Source organism: Carcharodon carcharias, chromosome 4, assembly GCF_017639515.1.
Source record: "Carcharodon carcharias isolate sCarCar2 chromosome 4, sCarCar2.pri, whole genome shotgun sequence".
Classification (NCBI taxonomy): domain Eukaryota; kingdom Metazoa; phylum Chordata; class Chondrichthyes; order Lamniformes; family Lamnidae; genus Carcharodon; species Carcharodon carcharias.
Genome location: NC_054470.1, coordinates 170,544,645 through 170,564,857, shown reverse-complemented (window position 1 = coordinate 170,564,857; position 20,213 = coordinate 170,544,645). Strand labels below are relative to the sequence as shown.

Here is a 20,213-nt window from a genome sequence, read left to right as displayed (position 1 = left end):
CCATAAGACGATAAGACGTGGGAGCAGAAGTAGGCCATTTGGCCCATTGAGTCTGCTCTGCCATTCAATGAGATAATTGTTGATCTGATAATCCTCAACTCCACTCTCCACTTTCCTGCCTTTTCCCCATAACCATTGATTCCCTTACTGATGAAAAATCTGTCTAGCTCAGCCTTCAATATAAAGACCCGCCCTCTTTGGTGAAGAAAACCGCAGATTCACTACCTACTTAGAGAAGAAATTCTTTCTCATCTCGGTCTTAAATGGGCGACCCCTTACTCTGAGATTATGCCTTTTGGTCCTAGACTCTCCCATAAGGGGAAACCACCTCTCAGCATCTACCCTGTCAAGCTCCCCTAAGAATCTTATATGTTTCAATAAGGTCATCTCTCATTCTTCTAAACTCCAATGAGTACAGGCCCAACCTACTCAACCTCTCCTCATAAGAAAATCTCCCCATACCTGGGATCAACCTAGTGAACCTTTTCTGGACTGCCTTCAATACCAGTATATCTTTCCTTAGATAAGGGGACCAAAACTGTTCACAGTATTCTCACCATCCTGACTTGGAACTATATTGTTGTTCCTGTCGCTGCGTTAAAATCCTGGAACTCCCTCCCTAACAGCACTGGGTGTGCCTACATCACATGGACTACAGTGGTTCAAGAAGGCAGTTCACCACCACCTTCTCAAGGGCAACTAGGGGTGGAAAATAAATGCTAACCTAGCCAACATCCTGCAACTGAATAAATAAAATTCCATGAAAGAATAACAAAAACAAAATTAAATAATCACACACAAACTGAAAATGATGATGGAAAGGATATGCCCAAAACATTAACTTCTCTTTTCTATAGATCAAAGCAAAATATTGCGGAAGCTGGAAATCTGAAGCAGAAATACAAACTGTTGGAAAAACTCAGCAGCATCTGTTGAGAGAGAAACAGAGTCAACATTTCGAGCCTGTATGACCCTTCCTCACAGCAGGACTTCAGAACTTATCTTTTCTTCTTACTTATGTGTATTTCCAGGACATTCTAGTTTCATATTTGCAGTTTTCTATTCTTTTTCGTTTTTAAAATAATAGAACCATAGAAAAGTTACAGCACAGAAGGAGGCCATTCGGCCCATCTTGTCCATGCCAGCCTGAGGACACCCAGGTGCCCTTTCTAATCCAACCTTCCTGCACCCGGCCCATAGCCCTGCAGCTTACAGCACTTTAGGTGCAGATCCAGGTATTTTTTAAGATTTAAAATTTTTGCCTCTACCACCAACTTAGTCAGCAAATTCCAGACACCCACTACCCTCTGCGTAAAAAAATTCTTCCTCATGTCCCGCTACACCTTCTGCCATTTACCTTGAATCTATGTCCCCTGGTTCTAACATTATATCCTTACTTTTATATTCTATACCTCTACCAATGAAGGAGAACATTCCATATGCCTTCTTTACAACCTTGTCTACTTGAATTGCTGCCTTTAGGGACCTGCATACTTGTACGCCAAGATCTCTCATTATATTGCTATTTATTGTGTAATCCCTGTAACTGTTTGACCTCCCTAAATGAATTACCTCACACTTCTCTATGTTAAAATCCATCTGCCACTTTACTGCCCACTCCACCAACCCATCTATATCATTTCGGAGATTATGGCTATCCTCTACACCATCCACTAGTCGGCCAATCTTTGTGTCATCTGCCATTTCCCAATCGTGCCCCCCACATTCATGTCCAAATCGTTAATACATAACACAAACAGCAAGGGTCCCAACACTGAGCCCTGTGGAACACCACTTGAGACAACTTTCCATTTGCAAGGGCATCCATCGACTATTACCCTTTGTTTCCTGTTACAAAGCCAACCATTTATCCAGTTTGCCACATTACCCTCAATCCCATGGGCTTTTACTTTCCTGACCAATCTGCCATGTGGGACCTTGTCAAACGCCTTGCTAAAATCCATGTACACAACATCCACTGCACTACCTTCATCAACCCTTCTTGTCACTTCCTCAAAGAATTCAATCAAATTTGTGAGGCAAGACATTCCTTTAACAAATCCATGCTGACCATCCCTGACTAAGTCCATGCTTTTCCACATGACAGTTAGTCCTATCTCTCAGGATTGATTCTACTAATTTGCTCAACACCGACGTAAGACTAACTGGCCTATAATTGTTTGGAATTTCCTTTGATCCCTTTTTAAACAATGGAACATATGCATTTCTTCAGTCCTCCGTTACCTCCCCTATATCTAGTGAAGATTGGAAAATCATCCTCAGAGCATCTGCTATCTCCTCCTTGACTTCCTTTTAAATGATACAAGTGAATAGGTCAAATCTGACCTAATTCGTGAGGCCCTTAACTCATGTAAAGTAATTTTCACTCCTGAGTTAACTCATTAAGTTAACTTACTTCAGAGTCTACTGCATTTGTTGCTCCCAATGCGGTTTCCTCTACATTGGAGAGACCAAACGCAGACTGGGTGACCGCTTTGCAGAACACCTTCGGTCTGGCAAGCATTACCCAGACCTCCCTGTCGCTTGCCATTTCAACACTCCACCCTGCTCTCATGCCCACATGTCCGTCCTTGGCCTGCTGCATAGTTCCAGTGAAGCTCAATGCAAACTGGAGGAACAGCATCTCATCTTCCGACTAGGCACTTTACAGCCTTCTGGACTGAATATTGAGCTCAACAATTTTAGATCATAAACTGTCTCCTCCATCCCTACCCCCTTTCCGATCCGCCCTTTTTTCCCAATAATTTATATAGATTTTTCTTTTCCCACCTATTTCCATTATTTTTAAATGTATTTCCATCCATTGTTTTATCTCTACCTTTTAGCCTTTTTCGATTCCTTCACCCCACCCCACCCCCACTAGGGCTATCTGTACCTTGCTTGTCCTGCTTTCTACCCTTAATTAGCACATTCCTTAGATAATATCACCACCTTCAACACCTCTTTGTCCTTTTGTCTGTGACATCTTTTGGTTATCTCCACCGATCACTGACCCTCTATCCACCTCTACTTGCCCCCCCCCCCCCCTTAAACTAGCTTATATTTCACCTTTCTTTTATTTTACTTAGTTCTGTTGAAGGGTCATTCGGTCTTGAAACATTAACTGTGTTCCTCTCCGCAGATGCTGCCAGACCTGCTGAGTTTTTCCACGTATTTTTGTTTTTGTCTTGCTGTTACACATTCTGTTTATGACAGCTTCGTTTCATAGAAAGGAAAAGCCAGGAAAAAGACCCTGCACAATGCATTAGTTTTGTCAGCCTGTATTGACAGTGCCCCACCGACGACCTCCCAGCACCAGATGGCGAAGGTGAGAAAGCCTGTTCAAAGGATTGCATCATGATTTGCGACGTCACAGCGTTTTAAATCACCTAATCCCCAGTGTACAGTGAGCGAGTGGCAGAGCCTTCTGGCTGCTGATTGGACAAATCTGCCAAGGCGCGGCCGTGAAGGCCTACGCGCTGATTGGTTAGTTCTGCAGTCAATCAAAGAAGGACAGCTATGCATAATTGCGTCATGACGCAGTGTTTTGAGGGGATTGCAGTTCGAGCCTGGGGAAGTGAGAAGCGGTGACTTGGTCCGTCTGGGTAAAGTATCCGGGCTGCAGGGCGGGTTGGATTGGGCCTCAGTGCCGGTGACTGTTCCTGTGGGTTGGGGGAGTTAGACTGTTGTCTTCTATAACCATAGTCAGTTTAGTTACCACAACACAGGCCATGACACCAGCTGTCAGATAATAGTAAGAACTTAATGCGTCTGATCAGCAGCTTCCTCTATAAAGCACCGCCCTAGCTCTGAATTCAAGTTGCTCTAGTTTCTCTCATTGCCACCAAACTACTGACTGTCCAACTTCCTTCTTGATCCCCAAGTTAGCAAGTATGGCCATCGCTCCCTGCAAACTGGTTATCTCTTTCTCCCACCCCCTAAACACCCTTGACTCCTCCCTCTTTTTGAAGTATTACCCCATGTCCAACTCCCATTCCTCTCAAATCCTTGAACGTGTTGCCTCTCAAACTGCATATCCAGTTAGCCTCCAATTCCATGTTTGAATCCCTCCAATCAGGTTCCCCTCCCTGCCATAGCACTGAAGTGGCCCTTATCAAAGTTACATTACATTTGATGTGACTGTGGTAAGATATCCATCCTCCTCCTCATTCTTGACTTGTCTGCAGCCTTCAACACAGTTGACAACACCATCTCCACTAGTGCCTCCCTACTGGTGCCCAGGTGGATGAGGCTTCCCTCACTTAGTTCCATTCATATCTGTCAAATTGCAGTCAGAGAATCAGCTGCAATGGCTTCTCTTCCTGTTCCCACATTTGCCTCAGATGTACTCCAAGGATCTACCCTTGCCCCCACCTATTTCTTATCTACTTGTTCCCTCTGGGGACATCAGAAAATTTGTTGGATTCAACATGTATGCTGACAACAGCTCTACCTCACCACCACCTCTCAATTCTCATCTTCCGAAATTCCTTAGATTCTGCAAGGGTCCCAGGGGTTTGAGAAATAGCAAATGTAAGACTTCCCTTCAAGAAAGGTCTGTTAGCCTAGCATTTGTCATGGGAAAATTGCTGTAATCCATTATTAAGGAGGTTATAGCAGGATGCTTAGGAGGAAATCGTAATGTGATCAGGCAGAGTCAAATGGTTTGTGAAAGGGAAATAGTGCTTAACTAAATTATTAGAGTTTTTCTAAAGGAGTAACATGCAAGGTGGATAAAGGGGAACCTGTGGATGTGGTGTACTTGGATTTCCAAAAGACATTTGATAAGTTGGCACATCAAAGGTTACTACACAAGATAAGAGAACATACTGTAAGGGGTAACATATTAGCATGGATAAAGGATTGGTTAGCTAATAGGAAGCAGAGAGTAAGGATAATTGGGTCTTTTTCAGATTGGCAAGCTTTAACTATTGGGAGTACCAAAGGGATTACTGCTGGGGCCTCAACTATTTGCAACATATATCAATGATTTGGATGTAGGAACTAACTGTATGGTAGTTAAATGTACTGATGACACCAAGATAGGTAGGAAAGTAAGTTGTCATGAGGAGGTAGTGTCTGCAAAGGGACATAAGATAGGTTCAGTGAGTAAGCAAAAATTTGGCAGATGGAATATAATGTAGGAAAATGTGAACTTGTCCACTTTAGTAGGAAGAATAGAAAAGCAGTATACTATTTAAATGGAGAAAGATTGCAGAACTTGGGAGTTCTGGTACATGAATCACAAAAAGTTAGTATGCAGGTACAGCACTTGATTAGAAAGGTAAATGGAGTGTTGTTTTTTTTTGCAAGGGGAATGGGATATAAAAGTAGGAAGGTTTTTCTGCAGTTGCACGGAGCCTTGGTGGGACCACATCTGGAGTACTGTGTACAGTTTTGGTCTCCTTTTTTAAAAAAAAAGGATATAATTGCAGTTCAAAGAATTTACACTCAACATTTGCTGGGATCAAGGGCTTGCTTTATGAAAAAAGGTTGAACAGGTTAAGTCAATTGGCGTTTAGAAGAATGAGAGGTGATCCTAATGAAACATAGAAGATCTAGAGGGGACTTGATAGGATAGATACTGGGAAGATGTTTCATATGGTGATGAGGAAAATTAATTTTCTGAGGGTAGTTTGTATGTAGAATTCTCTATCCAAAAAGCATTGCAGGCTGGGTCATTGAATTTTTATTCAAGGCAGAGATAGACAGATTTTTGATAGACAAGAGAGTCAAGGGTTATGGGCAAGACTGGAAAGTGGAGTTGACGCCATAACCAAGTCAGCGATGATCTTATTGAATGGTGGAGTAGGCTTGAAGGGCCTAATAGCCTATTCCTGCTCTTATGTCCTATGTTTAAGCTCAGCAATTTATTTGAGGCTATACTTGCAGCTTCCCTTCCAGTCCCTGGCCCTCAGTTTCAATTGCCTGCAGTGTGGCAGTGAGTGGGTGAATAATGCACCCTAACTGTTGCTTGCATTTGAAGGCATTTGTTGTTCCATCCTTCACAGAACTGTTTCAAGAAAGCATTGGGATTGACAACAGGTTTAACTGGGGTCATCTTCAGTGTCTGTCAAACTTCTTTCTCAGCCAAAAGAAAACTTCAAAAAAAAACAGCCATGTGATGCCATCTAGGATGATAACTGTACCTAGCCAATAACTCAGTGTTGAAGTGGTGATTAGACTCTTCTGAAGGGTTATCACAATTGTACCAATACCTAGAGCTTTGGCTTCAGGTATTGGAGCCTTAACTCTGCCTCCAGGCTCCTGAGGACTCGGGCAAACAAAAAGAACAGAAAAGAAAGTGTAGGAGCAACATTAAAAATGAAAACGACGGGGAAAAAATGGAGGAAAACTAAAGATAAAGAGGGGGAGACAAGCAGAGGAAAGAGGAGGCAGGAAAGGAGACAAGTACACAAAGATCTAGAGGACAGTGAGAGACTAACAGCCAGAGCGAAGTGTCTACATGCACATGGAGTTCTAGAAAGGGACAACCTCATTATTTTTATCCATGTGCAATGCTACTGGAAATTAACATGACAAAATAGGAAGCGTTCCAAGACTGGTTGTTGGAATGCCATCCAGCCAGTAGCTGCAGCATGGTCAAACCTACTGCATTCTCACCTGACATTCGAATACATGACCTTTCCAGCATGCATCACTAGATAGCAATCAGGAGTGGTCACCTTGACTTTTTTTTGCACCCTTAAGTGCAAAAATGTTCCCATGCATCGGGAATGTCCCCTGCATGACACAATCAAGCCACAACAAACAGCAGTCCCTATTTCCATCATTGTAACATGGCCCAACTGCGCCCATGTCTCAGCTGATCTGCTGCTGTAACCCTAATTTGTGCTTTTCTTACCTTTGGACTTGGCTATTCCAGTGCACTCCTGGCTGGTCTCTCTCATTCTACCCTTTGTAAACTTGAGGTCAACCAAAACTCTGTTGCCTTGTGCCTAAACTTGCAGGGTTCCATTCCCCTATCACCCCTGACCTACGTAGGTCAAGCAATGTGTTAATTTTTAAATTCTCATTCCTGTTTTTCAAATCTCCATGGCCTCACCCACCCCTATCGCTGTAAGCTCCACAGCTCCATAAACTTCTGAGATATTTGCACTTCTCTAATTCTCCATCATTCCTTTGCTTGCTTAGGTCCCAAGCTCTGGAATTTCCTCTCTACCTCACTTTTTTATCTTTTAAGACGCTCCCTAAAGCCTACCTCTTTGATCAAGCTTTTGTTTATCTGACCTAATACCTCATTATGTGGCTCGGTGTTGTACTTTGTTTTATAGTGTTCCTGTGAAGCACAGAATGGGTGTTTCATTATGTTAAAGATGCTATATAAATATAAGTTGTTGTTGTTCAGATGTGTGGCCGCATGGAAACCTTAAAGGGAACGCACAGTGCAACAGATGAGCCATACACAGCAAAGGGGAATTAGAGGGGAAGTCAATAGCGATATCCTTTCAGCTACCCTGATTAAGAGTTAATCCAGTAACTCAAATTCATTGACAAGAGCAGTGAGCACATTGCTCACATGTAAGTTGCATGCAGAGGGAGATTCCTTCTCATTTCCTGAAATCGTGCAGGTGAGCCTTTGGTTCCCAGTTAAGAGTGCCTGCTTCGCTGGTATATCATTGAGGCTTTGAGTCAGATACGTGCTGACAGCTCGATACTCATAAGTAAGCTTCAAGCAGGATTCAAACCTGCTCATCGAAGCTTGATTGGATTTTAAGGCACCTTGGTCTTTTGACCATCGCAGCTGTCTAATTCAGGAATGATTGTTGAATAGAATCGGAAACCTTGTTTGTATGGCTCATTTGCATGCTTTCTTCACCAACTGAGTCATGGGGCATAAATATCAGAAAGCTTTATTTCATGGAATATAAAATGTATTCACTGCCCATTTAGCTGCCCTAATCCAGAAATGATCGAATCAGGAAATGTAGATTTGTTTAAAACTCTTACAGTGCAGAAAAAACTTTATGGCTGATCAGTGATGCTGCCTAGCCTCCGCTCTGCTAACAGTGTCACTCTGTCTTTTATTTCAGCTTATGTTTCATTAGTCTGCACAATGAACTCAATGCAATGGGATTTTCCTTTGGAGCTTTGTTGCCGGCCTATGGCCTTTGTAGCTCTCACAGGCCTTGATGTGACTTATAATGCCGTACATCGAGCTATTTGGGATGCATTTTGTGCTAACAGACGGGCTGACAGAGTCCCTATATCGTTTAAAGTACTTCCTGGAGATCATGAATACCCGAAATGCAGACAAAAGGTAAGCAACTTTAGCAGTAGGATTATCTTTAGTTTGTAAGTTGCAAAATGGGAAGTTTGGTATAGAGGTATGCGGACGTCATTGATGAGACTGAGTATTATGAAGTGAGGTTGAATCTATATACCATGAATGCAATATTGTGCTGAAAAGGTACACTTGTTAAAACAAAAAATATATAGCTGTGATTTTTTTCCTGACATTAAGGGAATAGTGTATTTAAGTTTAACTCTCTTCTTTTATATACAAAACCTAAACCGTTGGATCCCTTGATCGGTCATCGGGTTAATCCATTACACAGAACCACAGTTTAACCAATGTCAACTAGTGTGCCAAGGGGGATTTAACTTGGACTCCATGCCCCCAAGCTTGGAAGTGGAGAATCCCTACTCCTGATTATTTTCTAGTGTCCTTGTCCTAAGTGGGCATGTACATCATTCTACTTGGGATAATAATTCTAGCTTGGGATAATAATGAGGCAGTAATAGTAGGTGATTTTAACTGCCCAAATATTAACTGGGATAGTTTTAGTGTGCAATGTAGGGAGGGAGCAAAATTATTAGCTGGCATCCAGGAGAACTTTTGTAGCCAGTACTAGAAAGCCCAACAAAGGAGAAGGCAGTACTGGACCTAATATTCAGAAATGAGCCTGGGTGGTGGAAGGCCTATCAGCAGGGGAGCATTTTGGAGGTAGTGACCATAACTCAGCTAGCTTTAGGAATAGTTATGGAAAAGGATAAGGTTGGGCCAGGAATAAAAGTTCTAAACTGGGGAAAGGCTAAATTTACTAGGATGTGATACGGTTTGGACCGAGTAGACTGGGAGCAGCTACTTGCAGGTAAAACTGTCAGAGCAGTGGGAGGCAATTAAGGACGAAATAGCAAGAGTACAGGGACAATATCTTCCCATAAAGACAAAGGGGCAAAAGTGGGCACCAAGTCTGGAGAACCCTGGATGTCAAGGGACATAGAGGTTAGGATTAAGGAAAGAAGTGAAGCTTATGGCAGATACCAATGGCTCAATACAGCAGAGTCCCTAGAGGAGTATTAAAAGGAGCAGGGGGGAAATTAGGAAAACTAAAAGAGCGCATGAGAAAGCATTGGTGGGTAGAATAAAGGAAATCCCAAAGGTTTTTTAAATATATGAAGAGCAAGAGAATAACTAGGGAAAGAGTAGGCCCAGTTAGGGACCATGGTGGTAATCTGTGCGGACCCGGAAGATGTGGGTACAGTCCTCAATGAATACTTTGCGTTGGTCTTCACAATGGAAAAGGACGGCGCAGGCATAGACATCAGGACTATGAAATATTAAGAGGAAATTAACGTAGAGAGAGAGAGAGAGGAGGTACTAGAGGGTTTAGCGACCTTAAAAGTGGATAAATCCACAGCCCCGGATGAGATGTATCCCAGGCTGTTGAGGGAGGCAAGGGAAGAGATATTAGGGGCCCTGGCAGTAAATTTCAAATACACTATGGCCACAGGTGAGGTGCAGAGGACTGGAGGACTGCTAACGTTGTCCCATTATTTAAAAAAAATGGAGGAAGAGATAGTCCAGGAAATCACAGACCAGTCAGTCTAACCTCAGTGGTAGGGAAATTACTAGAAAGAATTAAGGGACAGAATATATCTGCACTTGGAGAAACACAGATTAATCAAGGATAGTCAGCATGGATTTGTTAAGGGAAGGTAGTGTTTGACAAATTTGATTGAATTTCTTGAGGAGGTAACCAGGTGTGATAGGGTAATGCATTTGATGTGGTCTACATGGATTTCAACAAGGCTTTTGATATGGTTCCTCATGGCAGACTGATCAAGACAGTAAGAGCCCATGAGATCCAAGGCAAAGTGGCATGTTGGATCCAAAGTTGGCTGAGGCAGGAAGCAGAGGTCAATGGTAGAGGGATGTTTCTGACTGGAAGTCTGTTTCTAGTGGGGTTCTGCAGGGCTTGGTGCTGGAGCCTATGCTGTTTGTGGTGTACTTAAATGATTTGGACTTAAATGTGGGGGATATGATCAAGAAGTTTACGGATGACACGAAAATTGGTAGGGTTTTAACTAGTGAGGAGGATAGCTGTAAACTGCAGGAGGATATCAATGAATTGGTCAGGTGGGCAGAGCAGTGGCAAATGGAATTCAACCCGGAAAAGTATGAGGTAATGCATTTGGGGAGGGCTAACAAGGCAAGGGATTACACTATGAATGGTAGGACCCTGGCGAGTACTGAAGATCAGAGGGACCTTGGTGTGCATATCCACAGATCCCTGAAGGTAGCAGGGCAGGTAGATAAGGTGGTTAAGAAGGCATATGGGATACTTGCCTTTATTAGCTGAGGTACAGTGTACAAGAGCAGGGAGGTTATACTGGAACTGAATAAAATGTTGGTCAGGCCGCAACTGGAGTACTGCGTGCAGTTCTGGTCACCACATTTTAGGAGGGATGTGACTGCCCTGGAGAGAGTGCAGAGGAGATTTACTAGGATGCTGTCTGGGCTGGAGGATATGAGCTATGAGGAAAGATTGGATAGGGTGGGGTTGTTTTCCTTAGAGTAGTGAAGGTTGAGAGGGGACCTGAAAGAGGTGTATAAGATTGAGGGGCATGGATAGGGTGGATAGGAAGGCACTTTTTCCATTAGTAGAGGGTCAATAACCAGCGGTCATAAACTTAAGGTAAGAGGCAGAAGGCTAAGAGGGGAGATGAGCAGAATTTTTTTCACTCAGAGGGTGGTGGGAATCTAGAACTCACTGCCTGAAAGAGTGGTTGAGTCAAATACTCTCTTAACATTTAAAAAATGTTTAGATATTCACTTGCATTGCAGTAGCCTTCAAGCGCTGGAAAACGGGATTAGTGTAGTCAGATCTTTGTTGATGTGATGGGCTGAATGGCCTCCTTCTGTGCTGTAGACATCTGAGTCTGAGATCTCCATTGTTAAATAGACAGCCATAGGTAAAATTGGCCGGTAAAGACTACTTGGGCTGCTGGTGTACTAATATTGTGGAAACATGCTCCCAGCATGATGTATCCAAGGCATAATGGCTAGAAGGAGAAAATTGTGTTGGCAAAGTAGAAGGGACGGAAAAGGGGTATGGTGGTAACAGGCCTTTTCTGAAATACCTTCATGCTACATATATGCATGTTGACAGCATTGCCACAAGTTGTTATAAAGGGAAGAAAAGCTCTAAGTTTTGTTTTCCAGTCTTACTATACTTCTGGTTCCTGCAGTCAACAGTAATCTTAAATCCAAGATTGATAGATTTTTGCTGGCAAGGACATTAAGGGATTTGGAGCAAAATGGGTTAATGGAATTAGAATGCAGATCAGCCATGATCTAATTAAATGATAGAATAGGCTTCATGTTGAATGGCCTACTCCTGTTTCAATATATAAAAAAAAACTTGCATTTTACAGAGCCTTAAGAAATCCTGAATTTCTCAAAAGTGCTTCAATGAGTCATTTTAGAATTAAATTACTATTGGGTAGGTAAATTTGACTGTTTGTTTTTCTCATTACAAATTTCTCCAACAGCAGTGAAGAAGTCCCAAAGTATGTCAGAATCAATGAATTAGTTCCAGAGGGAAGCATGGCAAATACTCTAGCAAACAGCAAAAGAAACAGCACCAGGAAGAATTACTAGTTAGTCTGTTTTCATATTGTTGGTTGGGGGAAGAATGTTGACCTGGACACCAAGAACTTGTTACTTAACATCTGCTGAAACCATTGCGACAGGCAGATAGGGCTTCTTGTGAATGAGCAGGCCCTAATAATACAGTTACTTTCCCAGTATAGCACACGAGTGTCTCTCCAGATTGAATGTTCATACAACTCTCAGCCTTCTGATGCCTGTTTTCCCCATCCACTCAAGTTCTTGTAACTGTTGTCACCCTCCCAACAATTCTCAGTTAAATCATTCAGTCTGATTTCTGCCCTGCCCATGACATGTAGGCTGTAAGTCATTAATGGTTTCTTGGGATGAATGTAATCATGACGCTTGATCCTCCTTGACCTCTGTGGTCTTTGATCAGGTGGAATTCCCCTCCACAGTTTACTTCCATGACAACACGCTCATTTGATTCCATTTGTAGCTGTTCCATTGCTTGCAAGTTCTATCCTTGTATTCCCCTTCTATATGTTGCTCTGCAGTGACATGTTCCCAAGCTTTCTTATGAATCTCTACCTCCACCCTTTGTTCCAGGACTGTTGCTGTGTAGTCTATTTGACATCAATTTATAAATGAGCCAAATTTCTTGCAACAAAACCAAAACTTTACCCTGTTAAGTTCCCCACCATAAATTCATCGTCCTAGCTCCTGATGCCATTGCCATTTTTGAATTTTCACTTAAGTTCCATCCCACTAAGCTGTACCTCAAACTCTATACCTAGTCCATTGCCAAAATTGCCTGCTTTGTCACTGAAGTATTGTCTGTATCCACTGTGGCACCCAGCTTCTGCTTAAATCCTCATACATAACTTCACTTCAGGACATGTCTTTCCAATACTCCCCTTGTTGACCTCCAAAATTGCATATTACAGGGCTTTAGCTTGTCTGGAACTCCAGCACCTGGATGTTATACTGCACAAAATCCTGCCCATCTGTCTGCTGGCTTTGTTCTCAAATTCCTTTGTTGTCTTGGCCCTTCTTATTTCTACAGCCACCTTCAGCCTTGCATGCTGACCTGCACCCATTACTGCATTTTTACTCTCTCTCTCTCTGTGACATCACTGGCAGAGACTTCAACAGTCTTGTCCCCAATCTGACACACGGGATTGGCATGTGTCAATGTATTATTAATTACATTAAGGTTTAATGGCAATTACATTTTTAAACAGGTGATGGGTATTTGTTCGCCAATAAATGGGGATAGCTGGGACATGGGGCCGGGATGGTGGTGGTTGGAATAGTGTTGATTGTGAACTATGTCAATAAACTCTCTCCAGCAAAGAAAGTAGTGTGTCTTTTAACTTCGCCAATTGGGATGGATCTGATTAACAGCAAGATTTAAGAATGTATGAAATAGAAGTGGAACATTTGGCCGTTTGAGCCTGCTCTGACATTCAAAAGATTAACCACCCTCTGAGAGAAGAAATTCCTCCGTATCTCTGTCTTAACTGGAGACCCCCTATTCTGAAACTGTGGTGCCTAGTTCTAAATTCCCCCAAGAGGGGAAACATCCTCTCAATATCTACCCTGTCAAGCCCCTCAAAATTTTGTATATTTCAATAAGATAAGGCCATAAGATGTAAGAGCAGAAGTAGGCCATTCGGCCCTTTGAGCCGCCATTCAATATGATCATGGCTGATCCTCTATCTAAATGCCATATTCCCGTCTTATCTCCATACCCTTTAATACCCACAATAACCAAAAAAAAACCTATCAATTTGTCTCTTGAATATACTCAGTATATTCAGCCTCCACAGCCTTCTGTGGTAGAGAATTCCACAGTTTGACCATTGTCTGATTGAAGAAATTTTTCCTCATCTCAGTCCTAAATGGCCTGCCTCGTAGCCTGAGACTGTGGCCCCTGGTTCTAGACTCTCCAACCAGGAGAAACATCCTCCCTGCATCTAGTCTGTCCAGCCCTGCTAGAATTTTATACGTTTCAATCAGATCCCCTCATTCTTCTGAACTCTAGTGAATACAGGCCCAGTCGAACCAATCTCTCCTCATACAACAGTTCTGCCATCCCCAGTATCAGCCTAGTGAACCTTCGCTGCATTCCCTCTATGGCAAGTGTATCCTTTCTTAGGTAGGGAGACCAAAACTGCATGCAATACTCCAGATGTGGTCTCACCAAGACCTTGTATAACTGCAGTAAGACAACCCTTCTTTTGAACTCAAATCCTCTTGCAATGAAGGCCAACATACCATACCATTTGCCTTCCTAATTGCTTGGGATCGAATAGACTTGGCCATATTCTCTGGAGTTTAGAAAAATGAGAGGTGTTGGGTGAGGTTAGAGGGTCAGAGGGCCGTGGAGGAGAGAGTCGGTGATGTCAGTTATATAGTTACCCAGGAGCTTGCCCTGGTTTTTCTGTCTAAAGTTTCCTGTGCAGTTACTATTAATATTATGCAATTAAGTAAGTCAGAATCCTCCAAAAGAGTTGGAGACTTTTTCGGAGGCTCCCATGGAGCAGGGGAATTGCCCATCGGAAGTTGAAACTTACTGACCAATTACTGTGGAGTCAGTCCGTTTGGACTTCTGAGGAGTCCTAGTGCATCTTCCGTGTTACATACGGTCTCTGACCATCTGGAGACTGGAAGATCTGGGTCATAGAATTCTCAGAGTTGACAGGGTGGATGCTGAGAAATTGTTTCCTCTGGCTGGGAATCTAGAACAAGGGTTCAACTGTTTAGGACTGAGATGAGAAATTTCTTCAACAATGGGTCAGATTCTTTGGAATTCTCTACCTCAGAGCTGTGGATGCTCAGTTGTTGAACACATTCAAGGCAGAGGTTGATTTTTTTTCTGGATACTGAGGGAATTAAGGGACATAAGGATCTTGTAGGAAGTTGGAGTTGAGGTAGAAGATAAGCCATGATCTTTTGAATGGCGGAGTAGGCTCAAAGGGCTAAATGGTCTACTGCAGTTTATAGATAAAAGCAAAGTACTGAGGATGTTGAAACTCTGAAATAAAAACAGAAAGTGCTGGAAATACTCAGCAGGTCCACAGATGCTGCCAAACCTGATGAGTATTTCCAGCACTATCAATTTTTATTCCAGCTCCTAGATCTTGCGTTCTTTACTTTGCTGCATCTCTTGCCCCCTCACCCCCTTCAGAAGCTTCCTTAAAATCTACTCTCTGCTGTACTTTTGGCCAGCTCCATTTCCTACATTAGTTTGGGTCTGACTCTGAAGCTCCCTAGGACTTGATTAAATGCACCATATAAATGGAAGTAGTTCCTTTTAGCAAGATGAACAGCAAAGGTTGCCCTCTACTTCAACAACAAGAACTTGTATTTATATATCACCTTTAACTTAAAGAATCGCCCCAAGATGCTTCACAGGAGCATTATAAAACAGATTATCATACCGAGCCAAATAAGGAGCTATCAGGTCAGATGACGGAAAGCTTGGTCAAAGAAGTAGGCTTTAAAGACTGTCTTAAAGGAGGAAAGCAAGGAAGAGAGGCAGAGTGGTGTAGGAAAAGAATTCCAGAGTTTAAGACCTAGGAAACTAAAAGCATGGCCACCAATGGTAGAGTGTTTAAAATCGGGGATGCTCAAGAGGCCAGACTTAGAGGACTAGAGATATCAAGGAGGATTGTAGGGCTGGAGGAGATTAGAGATGGTGAGGCCGAGGAGCGATTTGAAAACCAGGATGAGAATTTTAAAATTGAGATGTTGCTTGGCCGTGATCCAGCGTAAGTCAGCGAGCACAGGATGATGGGGGAACAGGACTTAGTGTGAGTTAAGACTTGGGCAGCAGAGCTTTGAATGACCTCAAGATTACGGAGGGTAGAATGTGAAAGACTAGCCAGGTGTATGTTGAGATAGTCGAGTCTAGAGGCAACAAAAGCAAGAATGGGGGTTTCAGCAGCAGATGAGCTGAGATGGGGTGAAGTCGGGTGATGTTCCAGAGGTGGAAATATGTAATTTCAGAGATGGCATGATCATGTGGCCTGAAGCTCATCTTGAGGTCAAATAAAACACCAAGTTTGCAAACAGACATCAGACGGTTGGAGTCAACAGCTAGGGAAAAGAGTTTGGAGTGCGGGCCAAAAGCAATGGTTTTCAGTCTTCTCAATATTTAATTGGAAGAAATTTCTGCTGTTGCAGTACTGGATTTGAATAAGCAGTCTGATAATTTAGCAACAGTGGAGAAGTCAAGAGAGGTGGTGGCGAGGTATAGCTGGGTGTCGCAACTTGCAAGTGAAAACTATGCTGCACTTTCGGATGGTGTCTCTGAGAGGCAGCATGTAGATGATAAATAGTACAAGACCAGGGATAGATCTTTGGGAGATACCAAAGGGAGCAGGAAGAGAAATCAATGCAAGTGATAACCTGCTTATGATCGGATAAGAATGGAACCACGTGAGAGCAGTTCCACCCAGCTGGATGACAGTGGTGAGGCATTGGAGGAAGGTCCACTGTGTTAGAGGCTGCAGACGGAATAAGCTGGACCTGGAGGAATCGTTTATTGTTGTCACAATCACATTGGATGTACTGCACTGTAACGGTGTACTTTTCTCAAATTATTGAATTTTCCCTTTTATAGAGGACTTCTTATGAGTGGTACATTCCAAAAGGAATCCTTAAAACTGGCTGGATGAACAAACATCTAAACCTTGTTCCTGCACTGGTAGTAGTATTCTATGAACTGGACTGGGATGAAGCTCAGTGGAAGGAGAAACAGTCAGAGTGTGCTACCAGAGTAGAAATTGTCAGGTTTGTAATTGAATATTCTTTTAAGAATCTGTTTAAGAAAAAATCTGTAAGGAATGTGCCTACATAAATAACTCCTTGGGTGTTTAACATCTCTTCGGATGATTTGAAAGAGAATCTAACCTGTGAATTATAATGTCTTGACCAGGAAATGCTACAGATCTACTTCTAAGTATCTAAGAACTACCAAATCACCATAATCTAAAAAAGAACATAAGAAATAGGAGCAGGAGTAGGCCATTCGGCACCTCAACCCTACCCCACCATTCAGTAAGATCATGGCTGGTCTGCCCCAAGCCTCAACTCCTCTTTCGTGCCAGCCCCTCATAGCTCTCAACTCCCTGATATTTCAAAAATCTACCTACCTCCCTTTTAAATACTTTCAGTGATCTAGCCTCCACGACTCTCTGGGGTAGAGAATTCCAGACATTCACTATCCTCTGAGAGAAGAAATTCCTTCGCATCTCAGTTTTAATTGAGTGTCTCTTTATTCAGTAACTACGTCCCCTAGTTTGAGATTCCACCACTTGTGGAAACACCTTCTCAACATCTAGCCTGTCAAGACCTCTCAGCATTTTGTATGTTTCAATAAGATCACTTCTCATCCTTCTAAACTCTAATGAATAAAGGCTTAACCTGTTTAGCTGTTCTTGATAAGTCAAGCCCTTCATCCCAGGAATCAGCCTACTGAATCTCTGTCGAACTGCCTCCAATAAGTATATCCTTTCTTAAATACGGGGATATAAACTGTCACAGTACTCCAGGTGCGGCCTCACCAACACCCTGTACAGTTGTAACAAGACTTCGTTGTTTTTAAACTCCAAGTCCCTAGCAATACAGGCCAAAGTTCCATTTGCTGCCTTAATTACTTGCTGCACCTGCATGCAAATTTTTTGTGTTTCATACATAAGAACGCCCAAGATCCTCCTCTGCCGCACTTTTTTGGAGTTTCTTTCCATTTAAATAATAGTATGCCATTTGATTCTTCCTATCAAAGTGCATGACCTTACACTTTCCTACATTAAACTCCAAGTTTTTACCCACTCACTCAACTTATCGATATTCCTTGTGTCATTGTCACAACATGTGCTCCCACCTATATTTCTATACTCAGCAAATTTGGATACATTACACTCTGCCCCCTCCTCCAAGTCATTAATATAGATAGTAAATAAATGAGGCCCTAGGACTGATCCTTGTGGCACTCATTCCAACATCTTTCCAGCCTGAAAAAGACCCATTAACCTGACTCTGTCTTCTGTGTGTTAACCAATCCTCAACCCATGCTAATACATTACCCCCCAATACCGTGGGCTCCTATCTTGTGCACTAACCTTTTATGTGGCACCTTATCGAATGCCTTCTGAAAATCCAAATACACTACATCTACCGGTTCCCCTTTATCAACTCTGCTTGTTATATCCTCAAAGAACTTCAGCAAATTTGACAAACATGATTTCCCTTTCACAAAACCATGTTGACTCTGTTTGATTGCGTTAAGCTTTTCTAAATGTCCTGTTATTTCTTCCTTGATAATGGACTCTAGCATTTTCCCAATGACAGATGCTAGGCTGACAGGCCTATAGTTTCCTGTTTTTTATCTCCCTCTTTTCTTGAACACGTTCATCACATTAGTGGTTTTCCAATTCGCCGGGGCCCTCAGGAATCTAGTGAGTTCTGGAATATTTTGACCAATGCCTCGATTATCTCTGCAGGCATTTCCTATAACATCCTTGGATGCAGGCTAGCAACTTACCTGCCTTAAGTCCCATTAGTTTGTCAAATACAGTGCCCCTCGTGATAGAGACTGTTACAAGATTTTTCCTTCCATTAGCTCCTTGCTTATTTGATATCTTTGGGATGTTTAGTGTCTTCCACCGTGAAGACGATGCAAAATATCGGCTTAAATTATCTGCCATTTCCCTGTTCCCTGTTATCAATTCTCCAGTTGCATCCTCCAAGGGTCCCATGCTCACTTTGGCTACTTTTTCTTTTTATATATCGACAGAAGCTCTTGCTGTTTGTTTTTATATTTCTTGCCAATTTACTTTCATAACCAGTTTCTCCCTCTTTATTAGCTTTTTAGTCATCTGCTGTTGGTTCCTTAAAAAAAAATTCCCAATCCCCTGGCCCAACATTAGTTTTTGCTGCTTAGGATGTCTTAGTTTTTGATTGGATACCCTCCTTGACCACCTTTGTTAAACATGGGTGGTTCATCTTTCTCATTGAGTTCTTCTTTTTGATCGGGATAAATTTTAGCTGAGTGTTTTGAAATATCTGCTTAAATGTCTGACAAATGCTCATCCACTGACCTTCCCCTTAATCTATTTTCCCAGCCCACCTTAGACAGCTCTTTCTTCATACCTCCTGTAATTGCCCTTATTTAAGTTGAGGACACTGGTTTGAGACTGGAGTTGCTAGCCCTTAAACTGAATTTGAAATTCTACAATGTTGTGGTCGCTACCCTTGAGAGGATCCCTAACCACGATATCTCTTAATCTTACCTCATTACACACTATTAGTTCTAAAATAGCCTGTTCCTGGGTAGGTTCTGCAATGTATTGCTCTAAGAAACAATCCTTGAAGCAACCCTTGTGCCGAAGAGTCGTAGGAATTTAATTCAATTAGATTTATAACCCAAACACAGTTGTGTAGTGTAATTCAACCGAATATATAATTCATTTCATTTCCTGCTGTGTTATATCCAAATGTATTTCTTAGTCTAATGTTAGTTTTCACTCGCAAGCTCTTTATTCTAAAAGGTTGTAAAATTGAACTGTTCCTTGAAAATATGACGATATATTTAAAAAAAAATCCAGAAATTGAAATGAGATTTTATGCTGAGGCCTATTTGTGAAATAAATTTGTTGTATTGCTTTGTTGTAAAGATGATACTTTTAGCATCTTCCTTTTCTGAAGGGAGATATTGGGGAGAGTGGGTGATTTGTTGAGGTTGGTTTGTTGGAATGCAGACTTTTCTGCTCTTGTATTTTGCTGTACTATAATTTATAATTTGCAAACTTCTGTGCTATGGGATACACAGACAGTATTTTCATCCTAAACCTTAGGAAAATAAGGCATTCTTCTTTTGTCCAGAGTAAAGGACCTAAATCAGACTCTTTACCTTATGTGCACAATTCTATCAGGTTGCTTGATTTCTTTCTTTTGTACTTTTTTCTATCCTGCTCTGAATTGTTTTATCATTGCAGGCAAAGTTTACAGGGAAGAAACACAAAGGTTGCTGTTGTACTGATACAGAAGAAAACTCCCTTACCTCCAGGTACTTTCATTGCAAGGTCTTTTAAAAGGAAAAAACAATTTTTAAAAAATTCATTCATGGGATGTGGGTGTCACAGGCTGGGCCAGCATTTATTGCCCATCTCTAGTTGCCCTTGAGAAGGTGGTGGTGAGCTGCTTCCTTGAACCGTTGCAGTCCATGTGGTGTAGGTACACCCACAATGCTGCTAGGGAAGGAGTTCCAGGATTTCGAGCCAGTGACAGCGAAGGAACGGCGATATATTTCCAAGTCAGGATCATGAGTGGCTTGGAGGGGACCTTC

At 42.2% G+C, this 20,213-nt stretch overlaps 1 protein-coding gene across 3 annotated transcripts in view; it reads left to right on the top strand.

The window, feature by feature from the left end:
• Positions 1–3,512: 3,512 nt before the first annotated feature.
• Positions 3,513–20,213, top strand: part of trappc11 (trafficking protein particle complex subunit 11) — an 88,431-nt gene continuing 71,730 nt past the window's right edge. Inside the window, exons 1-4 of one of the 3 annotated variants that reach the window (XM_041186424.1) lie at positions 3,513–3,595; positions 8,055–8,281; positions 16,488–16,657; positions 19,864–19,934. In XM_041186424.1, the coding sequence (XP_041042358.1) occupies positions 8,078–8,281; positions 16,488–16,657; positions 19,864–19,934 (445 nt within the window). In that variant the 5' untranslated portion in view covers positions 3,513–3,595; positions 8,055–8,077. Of the gene's footprint in view, positions 3,606–3,735; positions 3,755–8,054; positions 8,282–16,487; positions 16,658–19,863; positions 19,935–20,213 lie in introns of those variants that run through there. The other 2 variants (XM_041186425.1, XM_041186426.1) reach the window with 2 other exon arrangements.